Genomic DNA, 26,493 nt, shown 5'->3' on the forward strand with positions numbered 1-26,493 from the left:
AACTATATCCAGTTTATTAGCAACACTATGCACGAGCGTGAAACCCGTGAATCCCGCGATATCCATCTTTGATCTCACAGGTGTCAGATCCACTGCGAGAAGAGAAAACTGTCCCGCTTGCCTGCGCTTTTTTCACTCCTCCCCTCACTGCAGCCGCCTACTCTCGCATACTAGGCGCATCTCAAACAAGCCTCATATCTTCATTCTCGCGATCAACAACAGACTGTCATCTGCTTGCGCAATGCTCATCACGGCAACATTTTATGTGATAGGAATAGATCTAAATACTTTAAAAACTTCTGACGATTTGTTAATCTCGATAGCTGTAATAGTAAAAACGTATAATAACTGTAGTAAAAGTATTCGAGAGAGTTTCACATGACAAGTAGCTATTTCATATGCAAGCATGTCAGCCAATCACAGCAGTGGCCGGTTACACTGAATCTCACACAGACACGCCCCTTCAAACAGAGCGTTCAAATCAGAGGCTAAAATTGGGCTAGGAAAAATGCCTTTTGTTTCTAAATGATGACTATTTTTTTATCTAAAAAAACATAGGCTACATTATAAGGGCAACCCAGGAAACATTATAAAATAATATAACAACCCCATGTCATGGGACCTTTAACCACAAGTTATCAAACCTAGACATCAGTCTCGTTTTATTTCCCCTATTTGTTATACACTCACTCACACATGCAAAGTCACAAGTTTTCAATCAAAGGGTGTAGAAACATTTAAGATTCAAAAGCATATGAATGTTGTTCCTGCAATAAAAATAAATGTTACTTATGATTAATTAAAAAATCCACCATGGACGTGTTCTGCTTTCCAAGGCTGAGGGATATTTTAAGGCTGTTATATCCTGCTCTCTCCTAGGCTATATGTTAACTATAAAATGTGCTCAGATATTGACAGGGCCATATTTAAGTAAATTTGGAAAAACGGGACTGAATATATAAAGCGAAAAACGATTATTAGAAGTCTTTCAGAGTATAGGCTTAACGTTCTTGATTTCAGTACTCTTAACACCATTTTTTTAAATCAACTGGATAAAACATCGCTTGGCCCATAATAATTCTATATGGTTTTATATCCCCAATTTGTTTTATAAAAAGTGTGGTGGTTAAACTTTTTATTATCGTGTGACTTAAAATGTAGTAAACTACACATCAAATTATCAAACTTTCACAAGCAATCACTAGATGCATGGAAAATAGCCTTTCAACATAATTTCTCCCCACACACTTGTATACTATATGGAATAACCAACATCTAAAAGAAGAAGTATATATAAAAAAGAATGGTTTGATAAGAGAATTATTTTTATTTCCGACTTACTAAACTGTAATGGTAAGATTTATACTTAACAATTTATAGCTCTCTCAGGGATTGAATCTACATGTAGAAATTACCATATGATTGTTAAAAACATCTCCATTAAATTGCTTCAGCTTGTGGAAGCGCATCTCAGTTACAACTCCGAGTAAGTGTTCCGTCAGACTCCTAAACTTGTTATTGGAGGTGTTCATATTTTGGATATGAAGTGTAATAACTACTCTTACATCAGAAAGTGTCTTAATCAAGATATCAAACTAACTTTTTAGCTGGAAAATGTCTTTATTCAAGAACCGCTATAAAGACAAAACAATCTCTGTTACCTTAAATTATCCGTTTACTACAGTAAAGCTGCTTTGAAACAATCTACATTGTTAAAAGCGCTATATAAATGAAGATGACTTGACTTGATATCAGCTGTTACCCAAAAGCAATTCTGAAATGGAAACTGTCACCTAATGGTGAGGATGCAAACGCAAGTAACAAATGTAGATTTATTTAGGCTACGCAAATAAACACAAAACAGAAATCCAGGATAACCGGTAACAACGACAGAGACAGGTAACAATGACATGAACCAACTGTAAACAAAACAGGAGACAATGCTTATATAGACAGATCTAAATAAACAACAGGTGTGCTGGTGCTGATGAGGTAGTAATCAGTTGATCAGGTGATGACAATTAGCACAAAAACATACACCCACAAACGGACCACGGTTAGCCAACCGTGACAACAAGTAGGCTATAGGATAATTTTATAGCATTTGGTTATTCTGTTGTTGTATAGGTCTCAAAGACAAAGGACAAGGTAACCGGCATTGCAGATTAAAGTGATGAAGAATGAACATCTTGAACAGTAGTTTGGGCTAAAAAATTTCTGATATTCCTGACTTTGCTGCTGAACACGATTAGTCAGATTTTAAGTTTGAATTGTAAGGGGGTACAGATGATTGATTCATTCTGGCAAATGCTGAAGATGCAGATGGAACAGGTAACTGACTGTTATTAGGATGTTCGTTTTCAGCTACTGGATTAGTAGTGGACACTGAGGCGATGTCGGAATATTCTGGGAATCTTGTCATTGATAAACATGAGCATTTAATGGAATGGACTTTATGCACAGCTGCACTACTTCCTGAACTTTAGCCAGCTCCTTTGTTTCCTGTCTGCCATTATTGGAAAAACGGATTAATCCAGGTGTGCCTGACCAACAACAATACTCAGACACGCCTGGATTAATCAGTTTGTCCAAAAATGGCAGACAGGAAACAAAGGAGCTTGAATACATATGGCTTGATGGTGGCTAAAATCCATGATATACATGGCATGGGCCAAACAGTGGTGGATTCATAGCCCATGGAATTATGGTCACAGTACAGATCTACCCTTAGCAAAAATAAGTATACATCAAGTTAATTTTATTAAGTAGGCTTATATTTTGGCCTTAGTAAAGCTCAATTCTATTTGCTTTATATAGTAAGTGTATTAATATCAATTTACTAGAATTGTACTTGTAAGTAGCCTACTGTTTAAATTCTGCTTGGGACTTTATTGGTATTTATACACTTTTTAGTGTATAAAAGTATACTTTTAAGTGTAACAGTAGTTCAGACAGGACTACTTTGGGGAGTTACTTGAGTTTATTAAACACAATGTATCTTTGTCGATATGGTTCCTTATGGGGGTTCTTGCTCCATGATTAATGGCATACAGAGCCTAGTTTACTTTAACTCATTTGCAATACAAATGTATTACTGGCTGACCAGATTATCTCAAATGAAGTAGAAGAAAAACATTGTTACTGTCACGGTTGTCCGTTCGTGGGTGTAGGTTTTTGTGCTAATTTACATCACCTGGACTGATCAACTGATTACTACCTCATCAGCACACCTGTTGTTTATTTAGATCTGTCTATAGCGATCTTCGCCGTGACGTCACGACGCTGTTACGTGCGCTCTGGTTGGCAAAAGAACAGTAATGACCGCTTGCAGCGCAGCGCAAACACAGAATAAAAATGGTTGTATCGTGCGTTGTGATTGGCTGTGTTAACAGGTTCGATAAGAGTTAACCCCAAGAGCTTCTACCGCGTACCTAAACAGCCTGAATCAAGAAAGAAAGCTTTGAATTTCTGCAATTAGGCATCTAGAACCCAGCGTAAAACAATGGGAGCCAGCGGACCACGATCGCGTCTGCTACCTACATTTTGCGTTAAAAATTACAACTAATTTTGTAAATAAATGTTACTAGTAGGTTCTATCGCATTGATGGGTTAATTAATGAATGAATAACTGTACAAAATACCTCGGAAAACGTGTCAAAAGTGTTTGTTTGCATGCTGTGACTGAGCAATGGAAGTATAACACTGACATACCCTTATAAATTAAAGGCAATTTTTTGTATTTTCATTCATACATTTTTAAGTATATGTTAACCAATGTTAGGCTATATATCAGAGGTAAGATAATTTTGATTCAAAATATAGCCCATGGATAAATTACACCTGTAGCCTATTTTACTCTAGTTGTAACACATTTACCAGTTATCCTTAGTTAAAACAAATAATATTCGTAATTATGACTTACTTATAGGCATATAAAGATTTGTACGCTTTCATCGACTCTCTGGTAAACATAGATGGCGTGGTGTCGATGAGATACAGGTAGATGTCGCCGAATGTCAAATCTGGCCATGTGTCCGGGCTTTTGCTCCAATTCTCACTCAGGTGATATGGATCAGGCAGAGAACATGAACCCTGGTTATAAAAGCTTAATCTTATATCTCCTTTTAGCTTCTTTTGTAACAAATAGTTAACAAATAGTTAGGAGGAGTAAAATATACATTTGTGGTTTCAACAACCAGATGCAAAAAGTGCATTGGGAACACAGCAGTGAGAGAAATGGAGAAATTGCGTTGTGAGAACTCCCGGAAGTGGAAAGTGTACCCCTCAGGCTCGGTGGAACCAGAGCCCGTCTACGGAGAGCCAGTTCACTCCCTATTAACCCTTTCGCACGTACGGTGTGATCAGTCTTGGCTGGTCCCTGGAGCGTACGATCACACCGGTGTGATTAGAACGGTCAGCGTATCACGTGATACTGCTAAATTCAAATGTGCTTTCGCGCGTTGGCTGGCGCTGAGCCAGAGATGGACGTGCTCGCGCTTGTCATATATCACAACTATTCAGTGTTTTCAACCACATAATGTTTATTTTAGGTTTCAGGCATTTCAAATCACATAAGTACTAGCAAACCAATGAATTTGAGTTTGTAAAATACACACAGATGTCTATGGAAGCGCCAATAATAATCCTTTCCATTATAATAAGACGACATGTTTTATTCATATCAGATACACAATGTGTAAGTAGCTTTACATTTTACCCTATTCTTCTCCCAGTTAACCTGCCACTTACTTTCATGTATTTCGTGAGAAGTGGAGGAATTGACGTGTTGTAAATCCAGCACAAACTAACGTTAACATGGCGCCGCCCATCGCGCATACAGCTCAACTAACGCGATCGTTATAAAAGTGTTTAAACAACCAAACACATCCACATGCACATATTTGACAATCGGAATATCTGTGTTTCATGCTATATATAACATATTTTTGAATATTTTGAATCAAAAAGAGAAAATTACATAAAAGCAGATCATCATTCATTCAGTGCTGTGTTGTGTTTGCGCTGTGTCAGGTGACAAGCAATGACGCGTCACCATGGAAACGATAAAGTGACAGGTTCTAAATAACGGTCGCCTTGAAAAACTCACGCTGGGGGGTCAGTTAGAATATTTTAAACTTACGTGTGAAAGGGTTAAGTCCTATTGTACCGAATTTTGGTTGTAGTTCCACCAGAGTTCCACTGGGGGCGATCGCCCCCGAGTGCAAAATGAATGGGAGTCTATGGGGCTAGACGGCTAAATTTGTCCCTTTCAGCCGATTGCCGTTGAGAAATCTCAGATTTGATTGTAGGTTTGGCAAGTTCAACATGGGTTATAGGTCGAAAATTGAATGAACGAGTACTTATGTCCTTTCGATTTCTTACATGTTGAGTTGTTGTTGCCCATAACATGCTAGCATTCTGCTAATGAACGCTGATTGGTCAGTGAAGGACTGGTTACGACCAGAGATACCGCTTGATGGCATCGTGGTATCTGAAGCGGGAACAGAATGTATTAGCAGAAACTCTTCTAGCCCGTGTATTTACCTGTGTCAGCTGTGCTGGCGATGCCTCGAGAGAAAAGAAAGTGCAGAGCGCGAAAGCACCACAGTGACTGAAGGATTGCCGTAAAGCAGTATCTCTGGTCGTACGATGTGTATGACGTCATTGACATTTTGAAAGACTTTTTAAAGCAAATAAGTGACTCTAAAAAATCTAACACCCAGCAATGTGCAATTTCTTTGCATCTCCTTTCGAATACAACATTCAAATTACTAGACAAAAAATTATATCTTGAGAAAAGTGGATTTTGAGGGGTATAGCTCCATAGACCTCCATTCATTCTGCACTCGTCCTGTGAGCGCCCTCATATGGAATCAGAGTGGAACTGCAACCAGTCAGTAGCCGGAAGTGTAGTGAGAGTGAACCTTCTCCCCTTATTAGACATTCTCTGGTTTTAGGTTCTCTCTTGTCGATTCTGAGGATTCTGATTGGCTTGCATGGCTTTATCCTTCTCCCTACACTGCCGTCATAGGTTTGGCATAGTTATGATGGCGCTCGACGGCGTATTTATGCGGGTTGTGTGCACGATGTTATTATTGAAAACGGAGGGGGTGGGGGAATATTCGTTTCTCTAAATACCCGGCTATGTGTAAATGTGGCCTCAGTCTTCAGGTTATTTGCCTATTTCAAGCTCTCAAGCAGGATTGGAGCCAAGAGCCCAAGCGAACTATCCTTTAAGATATTCCCTAATTGAAGGCCCTTCCTTTCCCTTACAGAGGATTCTAAACAATTCATAAAGATGGCTCTGGAGAATGTATGTATGTATGTATAACCTGTTAACCATATTCCCTTACCCTTTATTGAGGATTAGAATTTTAATCTGTCATGTCATCAGGATTTTCTAGAATTGAAAATATGATGTCATTTTTTAGGGCAGCCTTGTTGAAAGTCCCTGTGACAATGCATTGAAGCCCCGCCCACAGCTGACAGCTGCAGCCTGTTGTGATTACAATTAGTGGCCTTTAAGAAGGGTTGCTTAATGCACTGGTTCCCAAACCTGTCCTGAAGGACCCACAACACTGCATGTTTTCTTTGTCTCCCTAATCAAACACACCTGATTCAACTCATCAGCTCATTAACCCATGTGATAATGAGCTGATGAGTTAAATCGGGTGTGTTCAGGACAGGTTTGGGAACCACTGGCTTAATAGAACAGTTTACTTCCTGGTCTTGTCTTTGCTGTGGGCAAATGTAAGTCATCTTAATTTGGGTTGTTAGATGTATTGTGTGATTTCAATAGTTTATGCAATATATTGTCAATTTAACTCATCTTTATCCATTCTTTATGTATTTAACTGGGGTCCTGAAACTGCAGCCTGGAACTTCCACAAGTGTGAACGATATCTTTCAATGTGTGATGATATTTATTAAATTATATACGCAACGGCTCTGACATTCATTTGCCTAACAAGCTGGGTGGCAACTAAATAACGTTACGTAAACCGCTCATTTAGCAAAATATAATTTTCATTTTTTTACCACAGAAGTGTCAGAATGGCTTCCGAAATACGACTTTAAAAAGCACCTATGATATGTCAATGCAAGTTGTTTTCAGTTAAAACCACTCAAACATGCCTTTTAGGAGTAGCCTATATGCGCTTAAGCCAGGGATTATGTCAAATTTATGTCATTTAGTGAAATTTCTCATTCTCATTTGGTACATATCGCCTACCATAGATGCAACGCGCATTTGAAAAAGCGAGGTGCTGGAGAGCAAAATTAGTTTGAATGCAAAATACAAATTCACCACAAGATGGGAGTAATTCCTACATATTGTCCCTTTAAAGAAAAGGACTACAACAAATGGCTGGTAGGGACTACACGACATTCCTCCGGGGTTAGTGACATCAGCATCCCTAAAATGTACATAAACCCATGAACCATGAAAATGTACATAAATCCATGTTGAGAAGAGGAAAAGTTTTTGTATAAGTGTACATCTGTGAGTCAGCTCAAACTTTAGCATCCATCTTTTCACATGCAATAGAGTGCCAAAGTTATGACGTCACTTTGTAGGCCAACCCGGAAGTTAGCGGCGCATGGGTTCCCTCGATCGAAAAGCTATGCATTTTCCCAATAGACTTTTGGAAAATCGCCAAAAATAAGATCTGTGTTCAACAAAGAGTTGTGACCCTTACACGTTTTGTCTATCAAGATAATCTTTACAAGTTAATCCAAAATGTATACATTTTGAAGCCTAAATAAAGCCGTCAGATATAAAATGCTAACGGTAGGCTATAAACGGACTACAGCACACCACTCTGACCATGGTCGCGGATCAACGTCGTCATCAAGCTTCCTCAAACTTTATTTAAAAAACACGCTCGCTCATTATGATCTGCGCTGTGTATGAACCCTATGGTATGAACACTTATCCACTTTTTCATGAGAAATATTGCGCATTTGTTTTTTCCAAAAATGTTAGAAACTAATTTTGTTTATGCATGCCTCTCTGAGATTTTTTAAAATCTTTTGTTAATGTTTTATTTATTCGTTTATTATTTTGTTAGTTTATATAAACCTTAATATTATTTTCTTTGTGATTAAGATTATTATGCCTGATCATTGTGCCCCAAATAAACTTGAATAAAGATTGTCTTTCACTGTAGGCTATTATGTTTGATTGTATGTTTGCATACCATTTGCTAATTCGAGCATCTTTCATTCAACGACTTGTGGTTGCATCTCGGGACATAAACCAAACACCATTGTCGAACAGTCTCTCCACAGAAATAAAGACCGTGAGGCTGAAACGCGGGTTAGTAGTGAGAGATTTCCTATTTGTCATGATGACGTCTAAAGTCCTCGCCAAAGGATGTAGTCCCTTTTAGCAACTTGTTAGCAACCACCGTTTTTAAGTCACAATAAAGTTAAAAAAATCACAAGCAGGTTATAACTGGTGTGTTTTATGTCATAGATCAAAACGTGAAAATATTTAGAGGCTTTGTTAACCACAGACCTTATTCCAGGCGATTTAGCAAAAACCCATAAAAAAAAAACCATAGACTTTAGGGCGAGGGAACCGGAAGTGCTAAAATGCTAACTCATTTCCGCGTTTTGGCCTACAAAATGACGTCATAACTTCGGCACTCTATAGAAAGTCACTGTGTGCATCTCACAACAGTTCCTATATGAGCGATTTAAAATCCCATGACAGAATATGCTAATTGCAGATAGTTAACTCCACATCAGCAACATAAATTCATCAACTAACCATTCAGAGACGCCCTGTTGCATTCTACATGTTGTCACTTCTTCTTGAGTCTCTCCATCTTTGTCTGAATCCATTCTAATATTAAAGACAGAACAGTTTCTGTCATTTTAGTGTGTCTGCGAGAGGTAATCGCAGCTGCTAACCTATTTTTTACAGTCTCTGCTGCTAACACACAAGAGCTCTTGAAACCCCGCCCTCTGCAGCAGCTTATTTGCATTTAAAGGGCCAGGCACCAAACGGTGCGTTTTTGCAAACCCTCAAAAAGTGACAACTTTAACATGCTATATAAAAATATCTGTGGGGTATTTTGTGCTAAAACTTCTCACACACACACACACACACACACACTCTGGGGACATCAGAGATTTATTTTACATCTTGTGAAAATGGCATTTTACCACCCCTTTAATAATTTAGGCAACAGGTTTCCTCAGTCAACTGCTCACTTTTTACAAGGGTCATATTATATTACCATAATGTTACCATAATAACACACACACACACACACACACACACACACACACACACACACTCTCTCTCTGGGGACATCAGAGATTTATTTTACATTTTGTGAAAATGGCATTTTACCACCCCTTTAATAGGCTAATTGTAAGGCAACAGGTTTCCTTAGTCAACTGCTCACTTTTTACAAGGGTCATATTATATTACCATAATGTTTATATAACATAAATATATGCTTTTATTTGCATGCGTTTCCCTCATCTTGACACCCCCATACCAACAATACCCCCGTAACAAACAAGCTTCCATACAGTGCAGCTATGCATAAACAGTACGCCCCCGTAACTGCAACTGCAGGCTTCCTGCGTTCACGTGCAAGATGAGGGACAAGCTGACGAGTTCTTAACTCGCTGCTGTAGGCTACGGTACAGCCTGCTCTGTCTTTTCTGTGTCCTGCTTTTTTTGCTTTTCTTTTTTTATTTGCTTTTTTATTGCGTGAGTTTATTTTATTTTCATTATTTTTTTTTGCCTCTGATGCACCCGGTTAACTTGCGTAAGTTATTTTGGAGTTTTGTTTTGTTTTTCGATTAAATGAGCACTGTAGTCTACGTCTTTCAGTGTGTGATAAATGTCCTAAAAGTGTTTTTTTATTCTATTCAATCAGTTCCAGTTTCAAATCTTCATTCACACGCGTCTTTGCAGCAATTCAATCGATTTTGGAATTAACCCCATTTTAAGGTAAGACATTTTAGCCTATACTACATAATTATTATTAAATTAATATGTCAAACTTAAACTTGACGTGAATGTCCCCAAAAGAAAACGGAAATTGTAATAGTCTACTTCGTAGCCTGTTACATGGTATTTCAAAGCTGAAATTGTCTGTTTAATAGTAATTTCAAGAAATGCTTAAAACATAGCTTAATTCATATATAGGCCTGTATATATATAACAAAATTCTAAGCCTAAAATCTTTTGACTGTCTTATTCGTATTTGTTGTTGCTGTTCTCAACTTCGGGCAAAATAAAGATTAGCCTTTCATTAGTTCCCATAAGCTACATTAGACGTTCGAATAGATAGATTAATCACAGTGAACAAATAAAGGTGCTTTATAGGACTATAGCCTACATTACGGAAATTCGTGTTGTTCATTAGAAGCTTCTCAGCTACAGCATGTAACATGATACTACTATTTTAAAGTTTAAAAATATGATTGATGCTCTAATTTTAATTCGTGGTTCAAACGAATATATAGGCCTATAGCTATTTAGAGTAAACGCATATAATTTATATGGGCCTGATTTATAAATTGCAAGATGAGATAGAAGAATATACAAATAAATACATTCATTGAGTAGCCTACACTGTTCATGACAGGGTGATGAGATAACCTCAGGTGGTTAATGTTTTGCATATAACCAGCTGTAATTCACCGAAGTAATTTAAAGCATGGACTTTGTACTATGTTGGGAAAAAACACACAAAAAAAGGTGTGGGTCACATTGTGAGACTTCCAAGCTTCCAATCTCCTGATCTTGCTAACCAAATAAACCACCTGATCTTGTTTTTAGCCAACATTTTTGTTGTTCTCTTTGACAATCATTTTTTAAATAACTTTTTAATTGCTAGCCTAGGGCACATTTTCCAATACTTCGGTCACTTTTTCAAAATGCATTACACAGTGAGCACAACAGCAGTCTGTGTGTTAAACTGTGGATTGTTATTAGTTTTCCACAAAATGCATTTGATTATTACATCCTGAATTATTTTCTAAATTAGACCTGTACCTACAGGCCAATTTGCACGTTTACACAAGCTTTTCAAAACTTTTAAACTTAAGTTCAAAACCTTGCATAATACAAATATCAATAAGACAATTATTTCTATAGTATTACCATATTGATATTATATTCTGAATGCAATCAAAACAATTAGATGTAGCTGAACACCTGCAGGTGTTAGTCTTTTAATTCCACTACCATCTATACAAAAGGGGAAACTTGGGAACAATTTTGTACTGTAATGTTAATATGGACTATGTAACATATACTGCAGTGAATTATAAACGGTATATGGTGTTTTTCTGTTTTTGTAAAAATCTTTTACAAAAGAAAACACTGTATAATGCTGCCTGTTGTTAATGTTTTTAGGTCATTGTTTTGTGACAAAGTGTTTGTTGGGTTGTCGCAACCTTTGCTATTATTATTAAAAAATGAGTTGATCTTAATATATGAAGTGTTTTGGTAGTTTTAATGCAGTTTGAATGTGAATTTAACTGCTGTGCCAAAGTTGAAAGTTGGTTAGAAGTGTGAAGAGTTTTGAAAAATCTAGGCTAATGTATTTTCAGTTTCCCTTTTTTGCACAAGATTTTGATTCTTCATTTCTGTTCCTGTGTGTTCATGGGTTTGGTTATTTGTGAAGGCTAAAATGCTCTCGCTCAAAAAAAAAAAAAAAAAAAAAGGTGTACTTCCTACGAGCTAGCCTATTTCGTTTCAGTTCCCCTTTAAAGCACATTGAAAATATAACCGAAATAATCGACACACTGCTTCGAGCCCTTCCTGTAGCCAATTTCGCTGTAATAAAGGTCTATAGAAGTTGTTTGGCTTTTAATATGAATATGTAAGCCTTCCTGTTATGTATAAGCTGTTTTTCCAAAACAAAATTCACAATTAGAAGTATCACTTCCACCTACATGGATCAATGATTTTGATGACATCACTCTGCACTTCAGCTTCTTGTCAGATTTTGTCCAATCAAATGCTCTCTAGAATCTAAAGTGTACCGCCCCCTACATTATAAATATGGGGGCCCCCTACATTATAAAATATACATTTTATTTATGCAAAATACATTTTGAAGCTGCAGTTAAAATCAGTCACTTCACACATTTACTATTTTTCTACATGGTGAATTTTCACAGTGTGCTATATGGGGTTAGGGAATGATTCAGACAGTGTAAAAATGCTTTCCATTGGGGTGAATAAAGTCTGGTTTTCATGTTAGTGTCACACAAACCCAGCCTGGCAAGCCAGACCCACATCAAGATGTTAGGTCTGGGAACTCGCCATTGGGATGGCTCAATCCGAGGGGCGGGATAAACGGTTGTCTTTCAAATTCCCTCTGCACGCAGTAGGATAGCGCTACAACCAACCAGAGCAACGAAGAAGGTGACGTAGTCAGAGCGGCAAAGATCCGGTCGGCAAATACTCCGAACACATCTTCCTTTTTTAAGAATGACTTAAGTGCCGTTCTTTGTTCTTTTCTCAAATGGACTGCATTCAAATAAAAGCTTAACTCCAAGTCCTCCAGAGTCGCGGCCAAAGCCGATTCGAAAGACAGCTGTTCGCCAGCAGCAGTAGCCATTCTTTGTTTTCAAGTAGCAGGGAACCGTCGCAACTCTGTTGTCATTATGTTAAGCCCGCCCGCCGACTCTACACGATGTGATTGGCCTGACTAGAGCATGGTTTTTCCAGCTCGAAAGCCAACGGAGAGTTGCTAGACTACCCTGGCTGCAAAATAAAATTTTTGCTGCTGCTAGGGTGCGTCTAGATTTCTAGGCTAACACGGACCGCCACAGCGCGCACACAGTCTGCTTCGGTCCAGAGACACGATAGCACAGAGCGCATCATATGCACGAGTTGGCGCAGACTGAAAAACTTATCGGACCCATAAAATGCTTTTTTAAAGCAATATGGAGCGGATTAGGAGGAGAAACGGTTAAAGATTAGGAGGAAAGTGCGACTTTACCGATTTCAGCAGCTCTGTCTGAGCTGTGATATAAACTAAAAGCTATTTTTAAAAAGGGGTGGAGCTGTACAATATGTCCCGCCCTGTCTTCCTGTTTTAGTGGAAATTATGCAACACATTGAATAATGCGTGAAGCCACTTCAGTGGGCCTTTAAGCCTGATTTATACTTTCGCCTGACTCCGCAGCGCTAGCCTCCGTGCGCTCCTACCCAAACGGACAAGGCATTTATACTTGATGCGCTAACCATCCTTTGAGACAACCGGGGGCGACTGAGTAATTGTCCTCTAAACCATCAGGAATTAGCGGTGAGAAGTAAGGTGCACAGATTATGATTTTTGTTTTAGTAGCCTACACCTCACCAAAACCACACTACAAAAGAATCGTTTAAAACCCGTTAAACCTTGAGATTATTACTTGTTCTCAAATATTTATATTTTGTTCTAATGTCACATGTATACAAGTAAATTAAACTATGATCTCTTAAATATTTTCTAATTCCTTGAACATTTTTATTAAACATGAACCTTTTATTTTCATCAAAAGCGCTTATTTCTGCTATAGTAGGCTCATTTTGCAAATGTAAGCAATTAATTAACACATGCAAACTGGGTGCCAGTACACACCTGCTTGGCCACATTCACCTCGAAGTCGTGAAGCGGAGCCACGCAGAAAGTTGCACACAAAAAGAACGCAGTGCACACCGCCACGCGCCCTGTCCCAAATGGCACATAAGCACTCGCGGTCTTCCTCTGAGTCCGCACTTTCGTGACGTAACGCCGCTTTGACTGTCGGGAAGAAGTCTGCTGTGGCAGGCTCTGCAAAAGCATAGACAGTATAAGAACTGGACACAGCAACCCCATATGTTTCAACGGAGAAAAGTGAAGTCAATTAGAAGCACTCACTTCCTGATGGCTGAGTACTGCGCAGCCTCAAACAGAGCTTGACGACGTAGATGTGACGTGAGCAACCTGTCTGACAGTTGTAAGTCTTCTAGTAGCTGTGCTACGTGAAATCTGAATAATTCCCTTCTGAATCTTGCAGAGACGGAGAGCGTGAGTAGGAGCTGTCCATGAACTAGCAGCAGGAGCAACTTTATGACTCTCTATGGGCTTCTCCCTTGACTTTATGCCTCCACGTCCCCCCGATTGTCTATGAGCTTCTCCTCCTGTCTATACGGTAATTTCTCGACTGTGCGACAGAGAGTCAAGTGATTATGACGCAATCTTTAGCCTATTTTTTTCAAAAACTGCCTCTACGGGGCCATAGCGTAAAGGTAATGGAGTCTTTTATACATTGTCGTGTTTCTTTAGAAATAAATAATGGACAAATGGAGTCTTTAAACGCCTCAGATATAAAGTTATTCGCTGTCAAAGTGACGCAAAAATTAATGGGAGTCAATGGAATGCTAACAGCAGGTGATCGTCTGCTAATCAATGGCGGCCCCCGGGGAAGCTTCGGTTTCCGGCTGGATTACCCCGTTGGGGCAAAAGTGCACATCGAGGGCGCAAATCGACCGTACTCGCAAGCACCCTTCTGAGAGCTAAAATGACAAATGGGACACCCTACGGTCTCACGGACTTAGCGGACACGCGCACGTGGCAGCCATTGTAAGTCCACAAGACCGAAAGTGCATATGAAGTGTGCCATTTGATTATAAATATTAATTTGGGACAGGGGATTCACTCGAATGCGCCCTCATTCAGTCGCACTAAATGCGCACTTCTACGAAGACCCTAAAGGGACATGGTGATGGAAAAAAAACTGTTGTTTTTTAGGGCCCAAGCCCTGAAAGGGCGCAGAGCCCTATTGTTCTTCTAAGGGTTTTTTGTTATTCTTCTTCTTCTTCTTCTTCTTCTTCTTCTTTATAATAATTTTTTTTTCAAGGTTTTTGCCACTTTTGGGGGCCTTAACGTGCTCAAAAACTCTTGAAACTTAGCACACGGGTCAGAACCCGCGGCCATTAGAGCCGGACTGAAGCTGGTACCCGGGCGTGGCAGGGGGGCTCGACAGCGCCCCCTGGAACGGGGTCCGAAAACTTGGTCCATAAATCAAACACGCTTGCATGAAATAATATGAAACTCGGTACACTTATAGATCTCATCGGTTCATATATCCTTCATGCTCTGACTTTTTACCCCAGCCCAACAGGAAGTCGGCTATTTGGCGTAGTTTAAAAAACACATGCAATGGAATTTAAAATACTCCTCCTAGACGATTCAAACAATCACCACGAAACTCGGTGTGCATGAAGTCAAGACATTGAGGATGAAAAGTTGCGAGGGGATTTTTGATATCTCGAACGGTTTGGCCGTGGTGAGGAAACTAATTTATGGCGAATATTGGAAACAGGAAGTGTGTTATAACTTCTGCATACATTAATTGATCTTGATGAAACTTCAGCAGTGTGTTCGCTGTAAGAGGCCGATCACATGGATGTGACTATTGTGAGTCAACGTTATAGCGCCACCAACTGGCAGCAGGAAGTGTGTCACTTTCGAAATGCTTTGAAATCACCCTCTTATTTTTACCCGATTTGCTTCAAACTTCATCTGTATAATGTGAACACACGACAGATGTAGACCTGTGAAAGGATTATTGATATCTTTAATACTGTCGCCATGGCAACGCTTTAAACTTTTATATTCTTTTTGGATGCATTTGAGGCTCTTAACATGCTTCAAATTGCATGAAACTCAACATGCATTTGACATTTATTGTGTAATAGACATGTGCGAAGTTTCAGAAACGGGCGTGGTAAGGGGCTCAGTAGCGCCACCTTTAGTCAAAAATGGGGTATTAGTTTTACCTACAGTAACCAAACTCGGTACGTATATTCTTCTCTTCGATCCGGACAACTTTCTAATTTACAGTCATTAGCTCCGACCAACAGGAAGTCAGATATTGTGGTTTGAATGTGTATTTTCTCTCTCTCTGTCTCTCTGCCATTCTGTGTGTGTGTGTGTCTGTCTGTGTGGGGAGGGGAGGGGGGATGTGTGTGTGTGTGTGTGATTTTGGTTGGGTGACAGTTGTAGGTTACAGTTTGACAAGAGTTTATAGTTTAATAAAAGCACAATGTTGTGTTTCATTGCGAGTGTACACAAATATAAGGAAACACTTTGCATTTTGAATGATGTTCTGTATGAACAAAATGACGGAGTATGTTTTTATGTCTCCATTGTTCGATCGAGCCTCACACACACACACACACACACACACACACACAGCATTCCAGCATTGCAATCTTGACATCGCAAAATGTTCATTATAGCCTTAATAAAATATAATAATAAAATAGTCAACCTTACATATAAAAATTACACTGCTCTGTTTAAATAGTCAGTTGTACAGTTTGTGCCGTTCATAGTAAGCACCGCTCCACTGTGATGTTTCCAAGCACATTTTTGCGCATTTGAAGAGGATAATTTTTCTATATTGGAACGTGAGTGTACAAAGTGTACAAAGTACAAAGCCTATAAAAAGAATAGTTTAGCATCCAAAAATGTTAATTATATATATATTATTATTATATATATAATAATATATATGTTAAAAATAGGGGGAAAAAAGAATTTACATAATATATATATATTTTTTTATTTATTTTTTTTATTTTTTTTTTATTATATATATATATAATTAAAGCTGCAAGCAGCGATGGAGGGCCCAAGCCGGTGGCACCGCCACCCGGTGCCTTTAGTGGAACTAAAGGCACCAGGGTGGCGGTGTCACCGGCTTGGGCCCGCAATCGCTGCTTGCAGCTTTAATTTTACTTTTGCGTTCCCTCGCAAAACCTGTTGTGAGCTCGAAAAACACTTCCTGTTTAATGTCCTGCTGGCAGTGTTTCAGACAGCCCCGTACATTAACAATGGAGCAGTTCAGTGTTTGAACTTGGACTCAAATATAAAGAAATGCGGTCGCCGGTCAGTGCTTAGTTCAAGAAGTTCAATAAAGTTGGCAATTCACAGAGTCGAACTTCCTGGATCAATAACTCGTGAGCCAAATGTTGTTAACACAAATGACACCCATTTCTAATCATTGTAATGTAGACAATGAGCTACACAACCCAATTTCCCTCAAAGCGAGCTTTAATATTGATCTGAGCAGACGGCTGCAATTCCGAAGGGAGCGTCTGCAAATGGCAAAACCTGTTAAGCGTTACTACAAAAATAGTCATTAACTTATGTTACACACTGTATTGTCACCGAAATCCAGTTTAAACATCAAGAAAGACGGTCTAGCCTACGGACTGAGGACTGTTCTTGTCGCCTAGCAACTGTGACAGACAGCTGCCCGTTAACAAGCGGTAATGTTTGCACTGGACTAATAACACAACCGGATTTTCAACTGTTCACCTTGGTCCATTATGTACATAATAAAGACAAGAGTATAAACTATATAAGATCACATCTTGCTAAATATGAGTCAACATTTAAACCACTTTATATATATTTATAATTACTCAAATTATCTAATAGGCTACAATGTAAATGTAGAACCCAATAGTTGCAATAGACTGGCAGAATGGAAATGCCTCCTTTTCACTGAACTGATGCTTCACCACACAAACTACAAAGGTGTTTTAGGTGAGGGTGGACCGGCTGAGTGGGTTTTATTTGGCAAAAAATAAACACAAATAAACCGAGCAATTCCAATAGGGTCCTCTCACCATCGGTGCTCGGGCCCTAACAAAACCAAACTGAGGCAAGGCTGGAGTAAACTCATTACATTTAAGCTTAAAAAACAATATACAAGTACTGTGAATGTCACAAGTGTCTAATGTTTTATGCTTTAAATGCGTATTTTTATAGTTTTTTTCTTTTTTTAAACTTTTTGGTCATATTTGAGTTTTGGTACAGAAAATGGATTGGAGCTTGGAAACCGCTGCTTTTTTAAAGGGGTGGTATATTGCCCTGTTCACAAGATGTAAAATAAGTCTCTGATGTTCCCAGAGTGTGTATGTGAAGTTTTAGCTCAAAATACCCCACAGATATTTTTATATAGCATGTTAAAATTGTCACTTTTTGAGGGTGAGCAAAAACGCACTGTTTTTGTGTCTGTCCCTTTAAATGCAAATGAGCTGCTGCTCTCAGCACAGACACAAGAGCTTGTGTCTTTTTACCCAAGGGGGTAATCCAGCACCCGGAAAGCATACCTTCCATGGGGGCAGACATTGCTAGCACGCCATCACCTGCTGTTAGCATTCCATTGAATCCCATTCATTTAGGCGTCAGTGAATAACTTTATATCTGAGGCGTTTAACATTTACATTTACATTTAGTCATTTAGCAGACGCCTTTATCCAAAGCGACTTACAACTGAGGACTACAACAAGCGAGTCATTGTGAAGAAGCAAAAATAACGCAAGAAGTGCTCAAAATACAAAGTTCTGGAATTGCTCAGAGTAGCATAAGCCAAAACAAAGGAGGGTAAAGGAGAGTTTTTTTTTTTTTTTTTTTTTTTTTTTTAGGTCAAGTGCTCACGGAAGAGATGAGTTTTCAGTTGTCTTTTGAATGTGGTCAGGGATTCTGCATTCCGGATGAGGGTAGGGAGATCATTCCACCAGCAAGGAACCGTGAATGAGAATGTTCTGGAGAGTGATTTTGTGGCTCTCTGTGATGGTACCACGAGTCGTCGCTCATTGACCGATCGCAGGCTTCTGGTAGGGATGTAGACTCGTAGGAGCGAGTGAAAGTAGGAGGGAGCTGAGCCTGTGGTCGATCTGTAAGCAAGCGTCAATGCCTTGAACTTGATGCGAGCAGCGAGTGGTAGCCAGTGCAGAGAGATGAACAGAGGAGTGACGTGGGCCCTTTTGGGCTCGTTGAAGACAAGACGGGCTGCAGCATTCTGGATCATTTGTAGAGGTTTAATTGCACATGATGGAAGACCAGCCAGAAGAGCATTGCAGTAATCAAGCCTAGAGATAACCAAGGCCTGGGCGAGAAGTTGTGTTGCATGCTCAGTTAGGAAGGGCCTGATCTTCCTGATGTTGTGCAGTGCAAACCTGCATGATCGAGCTGTCTTTGTGATGTGGTCTGTGAAGGTCAGATGCTCATCAAATGTTACTCCAAGGTTTCTGACCGACCTTGATGGGGTGATTAAAGTTGAATCTAGCTGGATAGTGAAGTCGTGCTGCAGGGACGGGTTGGCAGGGAGGACGAGAAGCTCAGTCTTTGCCAGGTTGAGCTGCAGGTGATGTTCCTTCATCCACGCCGAGATGTCCGCCAGACAGCTTGAGATACGTGTAGCTACTGTGGGATCATCAGGTGGAAATGAGAGGTAGAGCTGGGTGTCATCAGCATAGCAATGGTAAGAGAAGCCATGTGCCTGTATGATGGGTCCCAGTGATGTGGTGTAAATGGAGAAGAGGAGCGGTCCAAGAACTGAACCCTGAGGAACCCCTGTAGTCAGTTGATGTTCTTTGGATACCTTGCCACTCCATGCGACCCTGAAGGACCTACCTGTGAGATAGGACTCAAACCAGTGGAGAGGAGTTCCAGTGATGCCCAGTGATGAGAGGGTGGACAGGAGGATCTGATGATTCACAGTGTCGAAGGCAGCAGACAGATCCAGGAGAATGAGAACTGATGATTTGGAGGCAGCTTTTGCGATCCGTAGGGCTTCTGTGACTGACAGCAATGCAGTCTCGGTTGAATGCCCTTTCTTGAAGCCAGATTGGTTTACGTCTATTTGGTTGGTCAGAGAGAGGAAGGATGTTACTTGGTTGAAGGCAACTCGTTCAAGTGTTTTCGCAATGAACGGTAGGAGAGAGACAGGTCTGTAATTCTCTAAGAGTGATGTGTTTAATGTGGGTTTCTTAAGCAGTGGAGTTACCCGAGCCTGCTTGAATGCTGTAGGAAAAGTGCCAGTGTGGAGGGATGAGTTGATGATGTGTGTGAGTGCTGGTAGAAGTGTGGGAGAAATGGCTTGTAGAAGGTGTGAGGGGATGGGATCTAGAGGACAGGTGGTGGGGTGACTGGAGAGGAGAAGTTTAGATACTTCTTCCTCGGTCAGTGGAGAGAATGAGGAGAGAAGGTGTTTCGGATTGGGAGGGGTTGGACTGGGTTCCTGTGTGTGTGGAGTTGAGAATTGACTGCTGATGGTTGTTGTTTTGTTGGTGAAGAAGTTGGCAAAATCATCAGCAGTTAAAGAGGAGGTGGGTGGTGGTGGAGGTGGACAGAGGAGAGAGTTGAATGTCTTGAAAAGAGTTCGTGTGTTAGCGGTGCTGTTGATCTTGTTGTGAAAATAAGAGGATTTTGCAGCATGAACATCAGCAGAAAAGGAAGAGAGCAGAGATTGATACATACTAAGGTCAGTTTTGTCTTTTGATTTGCGCCATTTCCTCTCTGTTGCCCTGAGTTTAGTCCGGTGTTCACGAAGAACCTCAGATAACCAGGGGTTAGAGGGAGTAGTACGTGCTGGCCTGGAGGAGATAGGGCAGATATTGTCTAAAGAAGAAGTTAGAGTGGAGCATAAAGTATCTGTTGCGGTATTAACATCCAGAGATGAGAATTGTGAGTGTGAGGGAAGAGAAGATGACTTTTAAAGAGAAGATGAAGTTTAAAGACTCCATTTGTCCATTATTTATTTCAAAAGAAACACGACAATGTATAACGGGCTCCATTACCTTGTATCTTACGTTATGGCCCCGTAAAAGCCGTTTTTGTAAAAATAGGCTAACGATTGCGTCATAATCACTTGACTCTCTGTCGCACAGTCGAGAAATTACCGTATAGACAGGAGGAGAAGCTTGCAGGCAATCGGGGGGACGTGGAGGCATAAAGTCAAGGGAGAAGCCCATAGAGAGTGATAAAGCTGCTCCTGCTGCTAGTTCATGGACAGCTCCTACTCACGCTCTCCGTCTCTGCAAGATTCAGAAGGGAATGATTCAGATTTCACGTGGCACAGCTACTAGAAGACTTACAACTGTCAGACAGGTTGCTCACGTTACATCTACGTCGTCAAGCTCAGTTTGAGCCTGCGCAGTACACTCAGCCATCAGGAAGTGAGTGCTTCTAATTGACTTCACTTTTCTCTGTTGAAGTCTATGGTATCGCTGTGTGAGGTAAAAGCATAGACCGTAAAAGAAATGGACAGTCACACAGGCATGCACTGAAAATGTTTATGCTCAAACCGGAGTCAGACAATAATGGAGAGACTCAAGAAGTGACAACATGTAGAATGCAACAGGACATTTCTGAATGGTTAGTTGATGAATTTATGTAGCTTATGTGTAGTTATCTTCTAGTCATTGATTAGCATATTCTGCCATGACAATCTAAATCGTGTTCCGAGGGCGGGTCTTGTCACTAACCCTGGAGGAATGTTGTGTAGCCCCTACCAGCCGTTTGTTGTAGTCCTTAATAAACGATTTCTTTAAAAGCAAATATCTTCCCTTGCTTTGAACTTTAAGCATTGTAACTTTGCAGATGTTGTTTATGCTCAAACAGCAACATTACACACTAACTAAAGTTAGAAAAGTGAAATCATAATCAACCACCCCTTTAAGCTCAAAGACGTGCTATAGCACTCTCCACTGACTAAGCTGCTAGTTACATAACACTGAAGAGAAATGCAAAAATATGAAAATTAGGTCCTTGTTTTGTGTTTTAACTGATGCTGCGGTTGGTTGGTTGGTTGGTTGGTTGGTTGGTTGGGTTTAAGGTCCGTGTAGGCCTACGTTGCGCAACGTTCATTAGTTTTTTGAAAGTAGAAAAACGAGCAAAACCACCACTGATTTCTTGTTTGCGAAACGCATAATTGCCTAAAGCACAAAAAGACTACTTTTGCGTCCATTCGTTTTCTGTTTTTAACCCGTAATTGAAACACGAAAAATTAACGGTTGATGTATTTTTAAAACGCAAAGTTGAACACCAAAATTTTTATTTTAATTGTACACACCAAATGCTGCACAAAAAAAATTATATTGACGTATTTTCTGATTTTTGTATTGTATTTGACGTATTTTTTTAAACATTCCAAATGAATATGGAAAAAATGGTTTTCTAAAGCCAAATTAGGACCTGGCAATGATATTTTTCCCGCAGTGCTGAATAAGAAGAGCCATGTCTCTGGAACCATACAGAGTCTGACATGATTTTAAAACAACACACACGGATATTGCAGAGCACCAGTCTCAACTTGGTGTCGGGCGAGGTTGCTCTGCGAGGAGTGTGAGCAGGGCCTGATTATCTATAGACGGGATTGGGCAAGTGCCCTGGGTGGGGACACTCTGTCTGTTCAAAGCTATAAAGACACATCTCTTTGACCTAGCATTCACATAATACATTATTGACTTCTATAATTTAAGGTTAGGCTGCATAGATTAGGTCAGCCGGAAATGGGAACACTTCCCTTAAATCCTGATGTACTCGTTACATCATAAGAAGAATTGCATTTACGCAAATTTTAGTGTCTTTGTTTATCCCGAGGTTTTCCAGCCTGCCGGATCCAGGCCGTATCCAGATCTGACGAAGGCCCTTCGCCTGGACCCGATGACAACGCAGTGCTGAAGTGCCAACTAGCCTCTCCCTATGGAGGATCCCTTTACCACTCTACAGATAAAGCGTTGTGTGAAAATTCGGTTCGCGTACCTACCCCGAAGTGTTAAAATAAAATAAAATTCTGTATCAAAATTTATAGGCAAGACAAGTATTTTGTTTAGGCATGGTTTGTAGGGAATTACAAACCTGCGCATATATATTCAGACGCACATAACTATAGAATTAATTCTTAATGCGCACGTGAGCGCCATCAGCGTTTATCACAGGTTTGTGTATAAAGTCTGTTTAGAGAACAGTGTCGTCTTAGCGGCCCCTAATTTAATAACAAATGATCATTTCGACGGAAGTGAATCAATCAAAACTAACTTTAGCTGGAAAATAACATTATTCAAGAACCGCTATGAAGCCAAAACAATCTCTGTTACCTTAAATTATACGTTTATCTCTGTAAACCTGCTTTGAAACAATCTACATTGTTAAAAGCTCTTTATAAGATGACTTGATTTGACTTGATGCTGTGCTTTTGCGACATCTTTTTCTCATGATATTCTCATGGTCTTATTTTGTTCACGAGCACTTTCATCTTAAAGAACTATGCCCCCAGGACTGCTCCGTGTTTGGGACTCCTCGGCTCGTGCGCCGTGGAGGCGGACTTGCGCTGGTCTTTCGGGATTATTTCTGCTGCAGTTTGATGGACACCGCTTCGTTCGACTCCTTTGAGCTGCAGATGTGTAAGGTTGGGAAAACTCACCCTTTTTACTGTGTCTTAGTTTACCGACCTCCTGGTCCTGCACGTACATTTCTTGATGATTTCTCTGAGTTTTTAACGTCTATCATCAAACTAGATCGTGTTTTAGTCCTTGGGGATTTTAATCTGCATATTGACGATCCCACTTGCTCGACTGCAGCTGAATTGTTGACTATTATGGACTCTTTTAATTTTATACAGCATGTTTCTGGGCCCACGCATAAAAAAGGCCACACGTTAGATTTGGTTTTCTCTTGTGGTCTAAATATTGATAAATTGCGCATTGAAGAATTTCAAATTAGTGACCACTGTTGTATTTCTTTTAATTTGTCACTTACCATGATGCCTACTGTTTGTAATGTTGTAACACAAAAACGTATCATTAGTGAGACAACACTTAGTGATTTCTCTGCCTCCTTTGACTCTCGCTCATTTATTGAATGTGATGATGTTGATTCATTTGTGCAAAGTTTCAACAATCACTGTCTGTCAGTTTTGGATATGGTAGCGCCTGTTAAAAAGATTTCAGGGTCACAGAAAAGGGCGCTCCCATGGATAAATGATAATATTTGTAGTTTTAGGAGAAAATGTCGGAAGATAGAGCGCCTGTGGAAAGCCACTAAATTAGTGGTACACAGACTCCATTTAGCCCCTTTCACACAGAGATTCCGGAAAATACACGGATAAAGTGACCCGGGATTTGACCCGGGTTCGTTTGAAAATGGTTCATTCACACTGCCAGTGATTTGCCGGAATCAGAGAGCGCGTTCACACACAACCCGGGTATGTCCCGGATAGACGCGTGACGTTATGATGTGACGTATAAGGTGGCGAAATCTCAGCTTCGGCGCGGATTGCAAGGAGCTCTCGGGTCTCTGCTTCAGTCCAGTTTGCAGACATCTTTTCGTTCTTTCTTGTATCGATGACGAACACAAACTTTCTTCTAACAGAGTAACAGAGTGGCACGATAACTACCACATTGCGAAGGCTCGTGCATCATCACTACGACACACCCCTTACGGCATTTGTCCTGGCTTTTGTTCACACAGCGCGCGTTCCGGGTCTGAACACGGCAATGTTACTAGGTCCCCAACCCGGCATCGATCCCGGCATTAAACCCGGGTCGTGTTTGCGTTCACACAGAAGGCGTTCCGGCAATTTGCCGGCAATTTGCCGGGTTCAAAGTGCTGTGTGAATGGGGCTTTAGAGAGACATGATGCTGGAACTCAATGAATTGATAAAGCAGGCCCGCTCAGCTTATTTTTCTAATCTTGTGTCCGGAAATAAGAAAAATCCAAAAGTCTTGTTTGACACCATTGAAAATCTTACTGCACCCTCGGCTCCTCTTGTGCCTGTGTACACACATGAGGACTGTAACAACTTTTTGTCGTTTTTTTTTTTTTTTTTTTTTACAAAGTACACAACATTAGAGCCAGTGTTAATCCTCCACTCATTAGTGTTTGTTCTACTGAGTTCTCATCGGGGTCGTCTTGGTCGTCCTTCACTCCTGTCAGCCTACAGGATGTGAAGACCATAACAGGAAATATGAAACCGGCTTCGAGCCCCACTGACATTGTCCCAACAACTTTATTGTTGAAAATGTTTGATATTGTCGGCCCCTGCGTGGTAAAAATAATTAATCTGTCACTTAGATCTGGCTCAGTTCCCAGCTACTTCAAACACGCTGTGGTAAATCCGATCCTTAAAGGACAAGTTCGGTATTTTACACTTAAAGCCCTATTTACAGATCGTATCTGATGAAATAGAACGGTTAAGTTTAAAATTTGGACACATGCTCCTGTCCCGAGAATTTTGGGTTTATTTCGCTTCCCCCCCACCCCCACACAATGGTTGTCTATGGCCATTGGAAGATTCCTTCCTAAAACACATTAAACTTTCGTTTACAAAGACGTGAAACTCACCGAGTGGTCAGGGGTGTTCACTGATACGGGCCCAAAAAAAAACGCTGAAAAAGATGCATTCCAACAGGTTTTATCGTAGTGTTTGTCCAACTCCATTGATTGTATTGAATGTGCTGTGTGAGGTACGTTATTCCTCCGCCGCTTCTTCTTCTGCTTCTTCTGTGTATTAAATGAAATGCCAGCGGTTTGCTTGCAATCGGCAAAGGTGCATTATCGCCACCAACTGGTGTCTATTATTCAAGCTCTCAACGGAAGAATCTGGGTGTGACGCGTTTGGCAAAATAGGTCCACAAACACTAAATAAAACAAAAATTCTCGGGACAGGAGCATGTGTCCAAATTTTAATCTTTACCGTTCTATTTCATCAGATACGATCTGTAAACAGGGCTTTAAGTGTAAAATACCGAACTTGTCCTTTAAAAAGACCAATCTTGACCCTTTGGAACCTAATAATTATAGGCCCATCTCTAAACTTCCATTTAGCTCCAAAATTTTGGAAAAAGTAGTGGCATGCCAGCTGACCTCCTTTATGGAGCAGCACAACTTGTTTGATACTTTTCAGTCTGGTTTTAGGAAATCACACTCCACTGAAACAGCCCTTATAAGAGTCTCTAGTGATGTGATGATGGCAGCAGACTCTGGCCGCTACACTGTACTTGTACTTCTTGATTTGACTTCTGCTTTTGACACCGTGGATCACAGTATACTGATCAATCGGCTTCATAATGAGATGGGATTATCAGGATCTGTCCTTCAGTGGTTCTCTTCCTATATTCATGACAGAACCTTTAAAGTTGCTGTAAACAATGTACAGTCTGATGTGTCTAATTTGTCCTGCGGAGTGGCACAAGGGTCTGTTTTGGGTCCTATTTTGTTTTTACTGTACATTTTGCCACTAGGTCAAATTATCGGTTGTTTCAAGGATGTATCATATCACTTCTATGCTGACGATGTCCAGTTGTACTGTTCTTTTAATGATGCTGAGTTCCATCGTTTATCTTTGTTCCTAGAGTGTGTATCCTGCATTAAAGATTGGCTGGCCACTAACTACTTGCAGATAAATTCGAACAAGACTGAAACGCTGATTTTTGCGCCAGATCATCAGATCCCGTTGATCCAACAGCATCTTGGCTCTCTGGGCTCCTCTGTCAAATCCAGCATCAGAAACCTGGGGGTTGTGTTTGACCAGGCCATGTCTTTGGAGACACACTCAAAACAGCTCGTCCGAAATAGTTTTTATCATCTTAGGAACATCTCTAAAATCCGTAAAATGTTGTCAAAAAAGGACCTGGAAATGATAATTCACGCTTTTATATCAACAAGACTCGACTACTGCAAC

General features: G+C 40.2%; 1 protein-coding gene across 9 annotated transcripts in view; it reads left to right on the plus strand.

Moving 5' to 3' along the window:
- Positions 1 to 2,044: 2,044 nt before the first annotated feature.
- Positions 2,045 to 26,493, plus strand: part of b4galnt1a (beta-1,4-N-acetyl-galactosaminyl transferase 1a) — a 42,812-nt gene continuing 18,363 nt past the window's right edge. For 2 of the 9 annotated variants that reach the window (XM_079588132.1, XM_079588137.1), the window contains exons 1-2: positions 6,660 to 6,750; positions 23,089 to 23,220. In XM_079588132.1, coding sequence (XP_079444258.1) covers positions 23,176 to 23,220 — 45 coding nt within the window. In that variant the 5' untranslated portion in view covers positions 6,660 to 6,750; positions 23,089 to 23,175. Of the gene's footprint in view, positions 2,332 to 6,659; positions 6,751 to 9,588; positions 9,789 to 9,899; positions 9,974 to 23,088; positions 23,221 to 26,493 lie in introns of those variants that run through there. The other 7 variants (XM_079588136.1, XM_079588138.1, XM_079588131.1 and 4 more) reach the window with 6 other exon arrangements.

Source organism: Phoxinus phoxinus, assembly GCF_949152265.1.
Source record: "Phoxinus phoxinus genome assembly, chromosome: 18".
In the NCBI taxonomy this organism is placed as follows: Eukaryota; Metazoa; Chordata; class Actinopteri; order Cypriniformes; family Leuciscidae; genus Phoxinus; species Phoxinus phoxinus.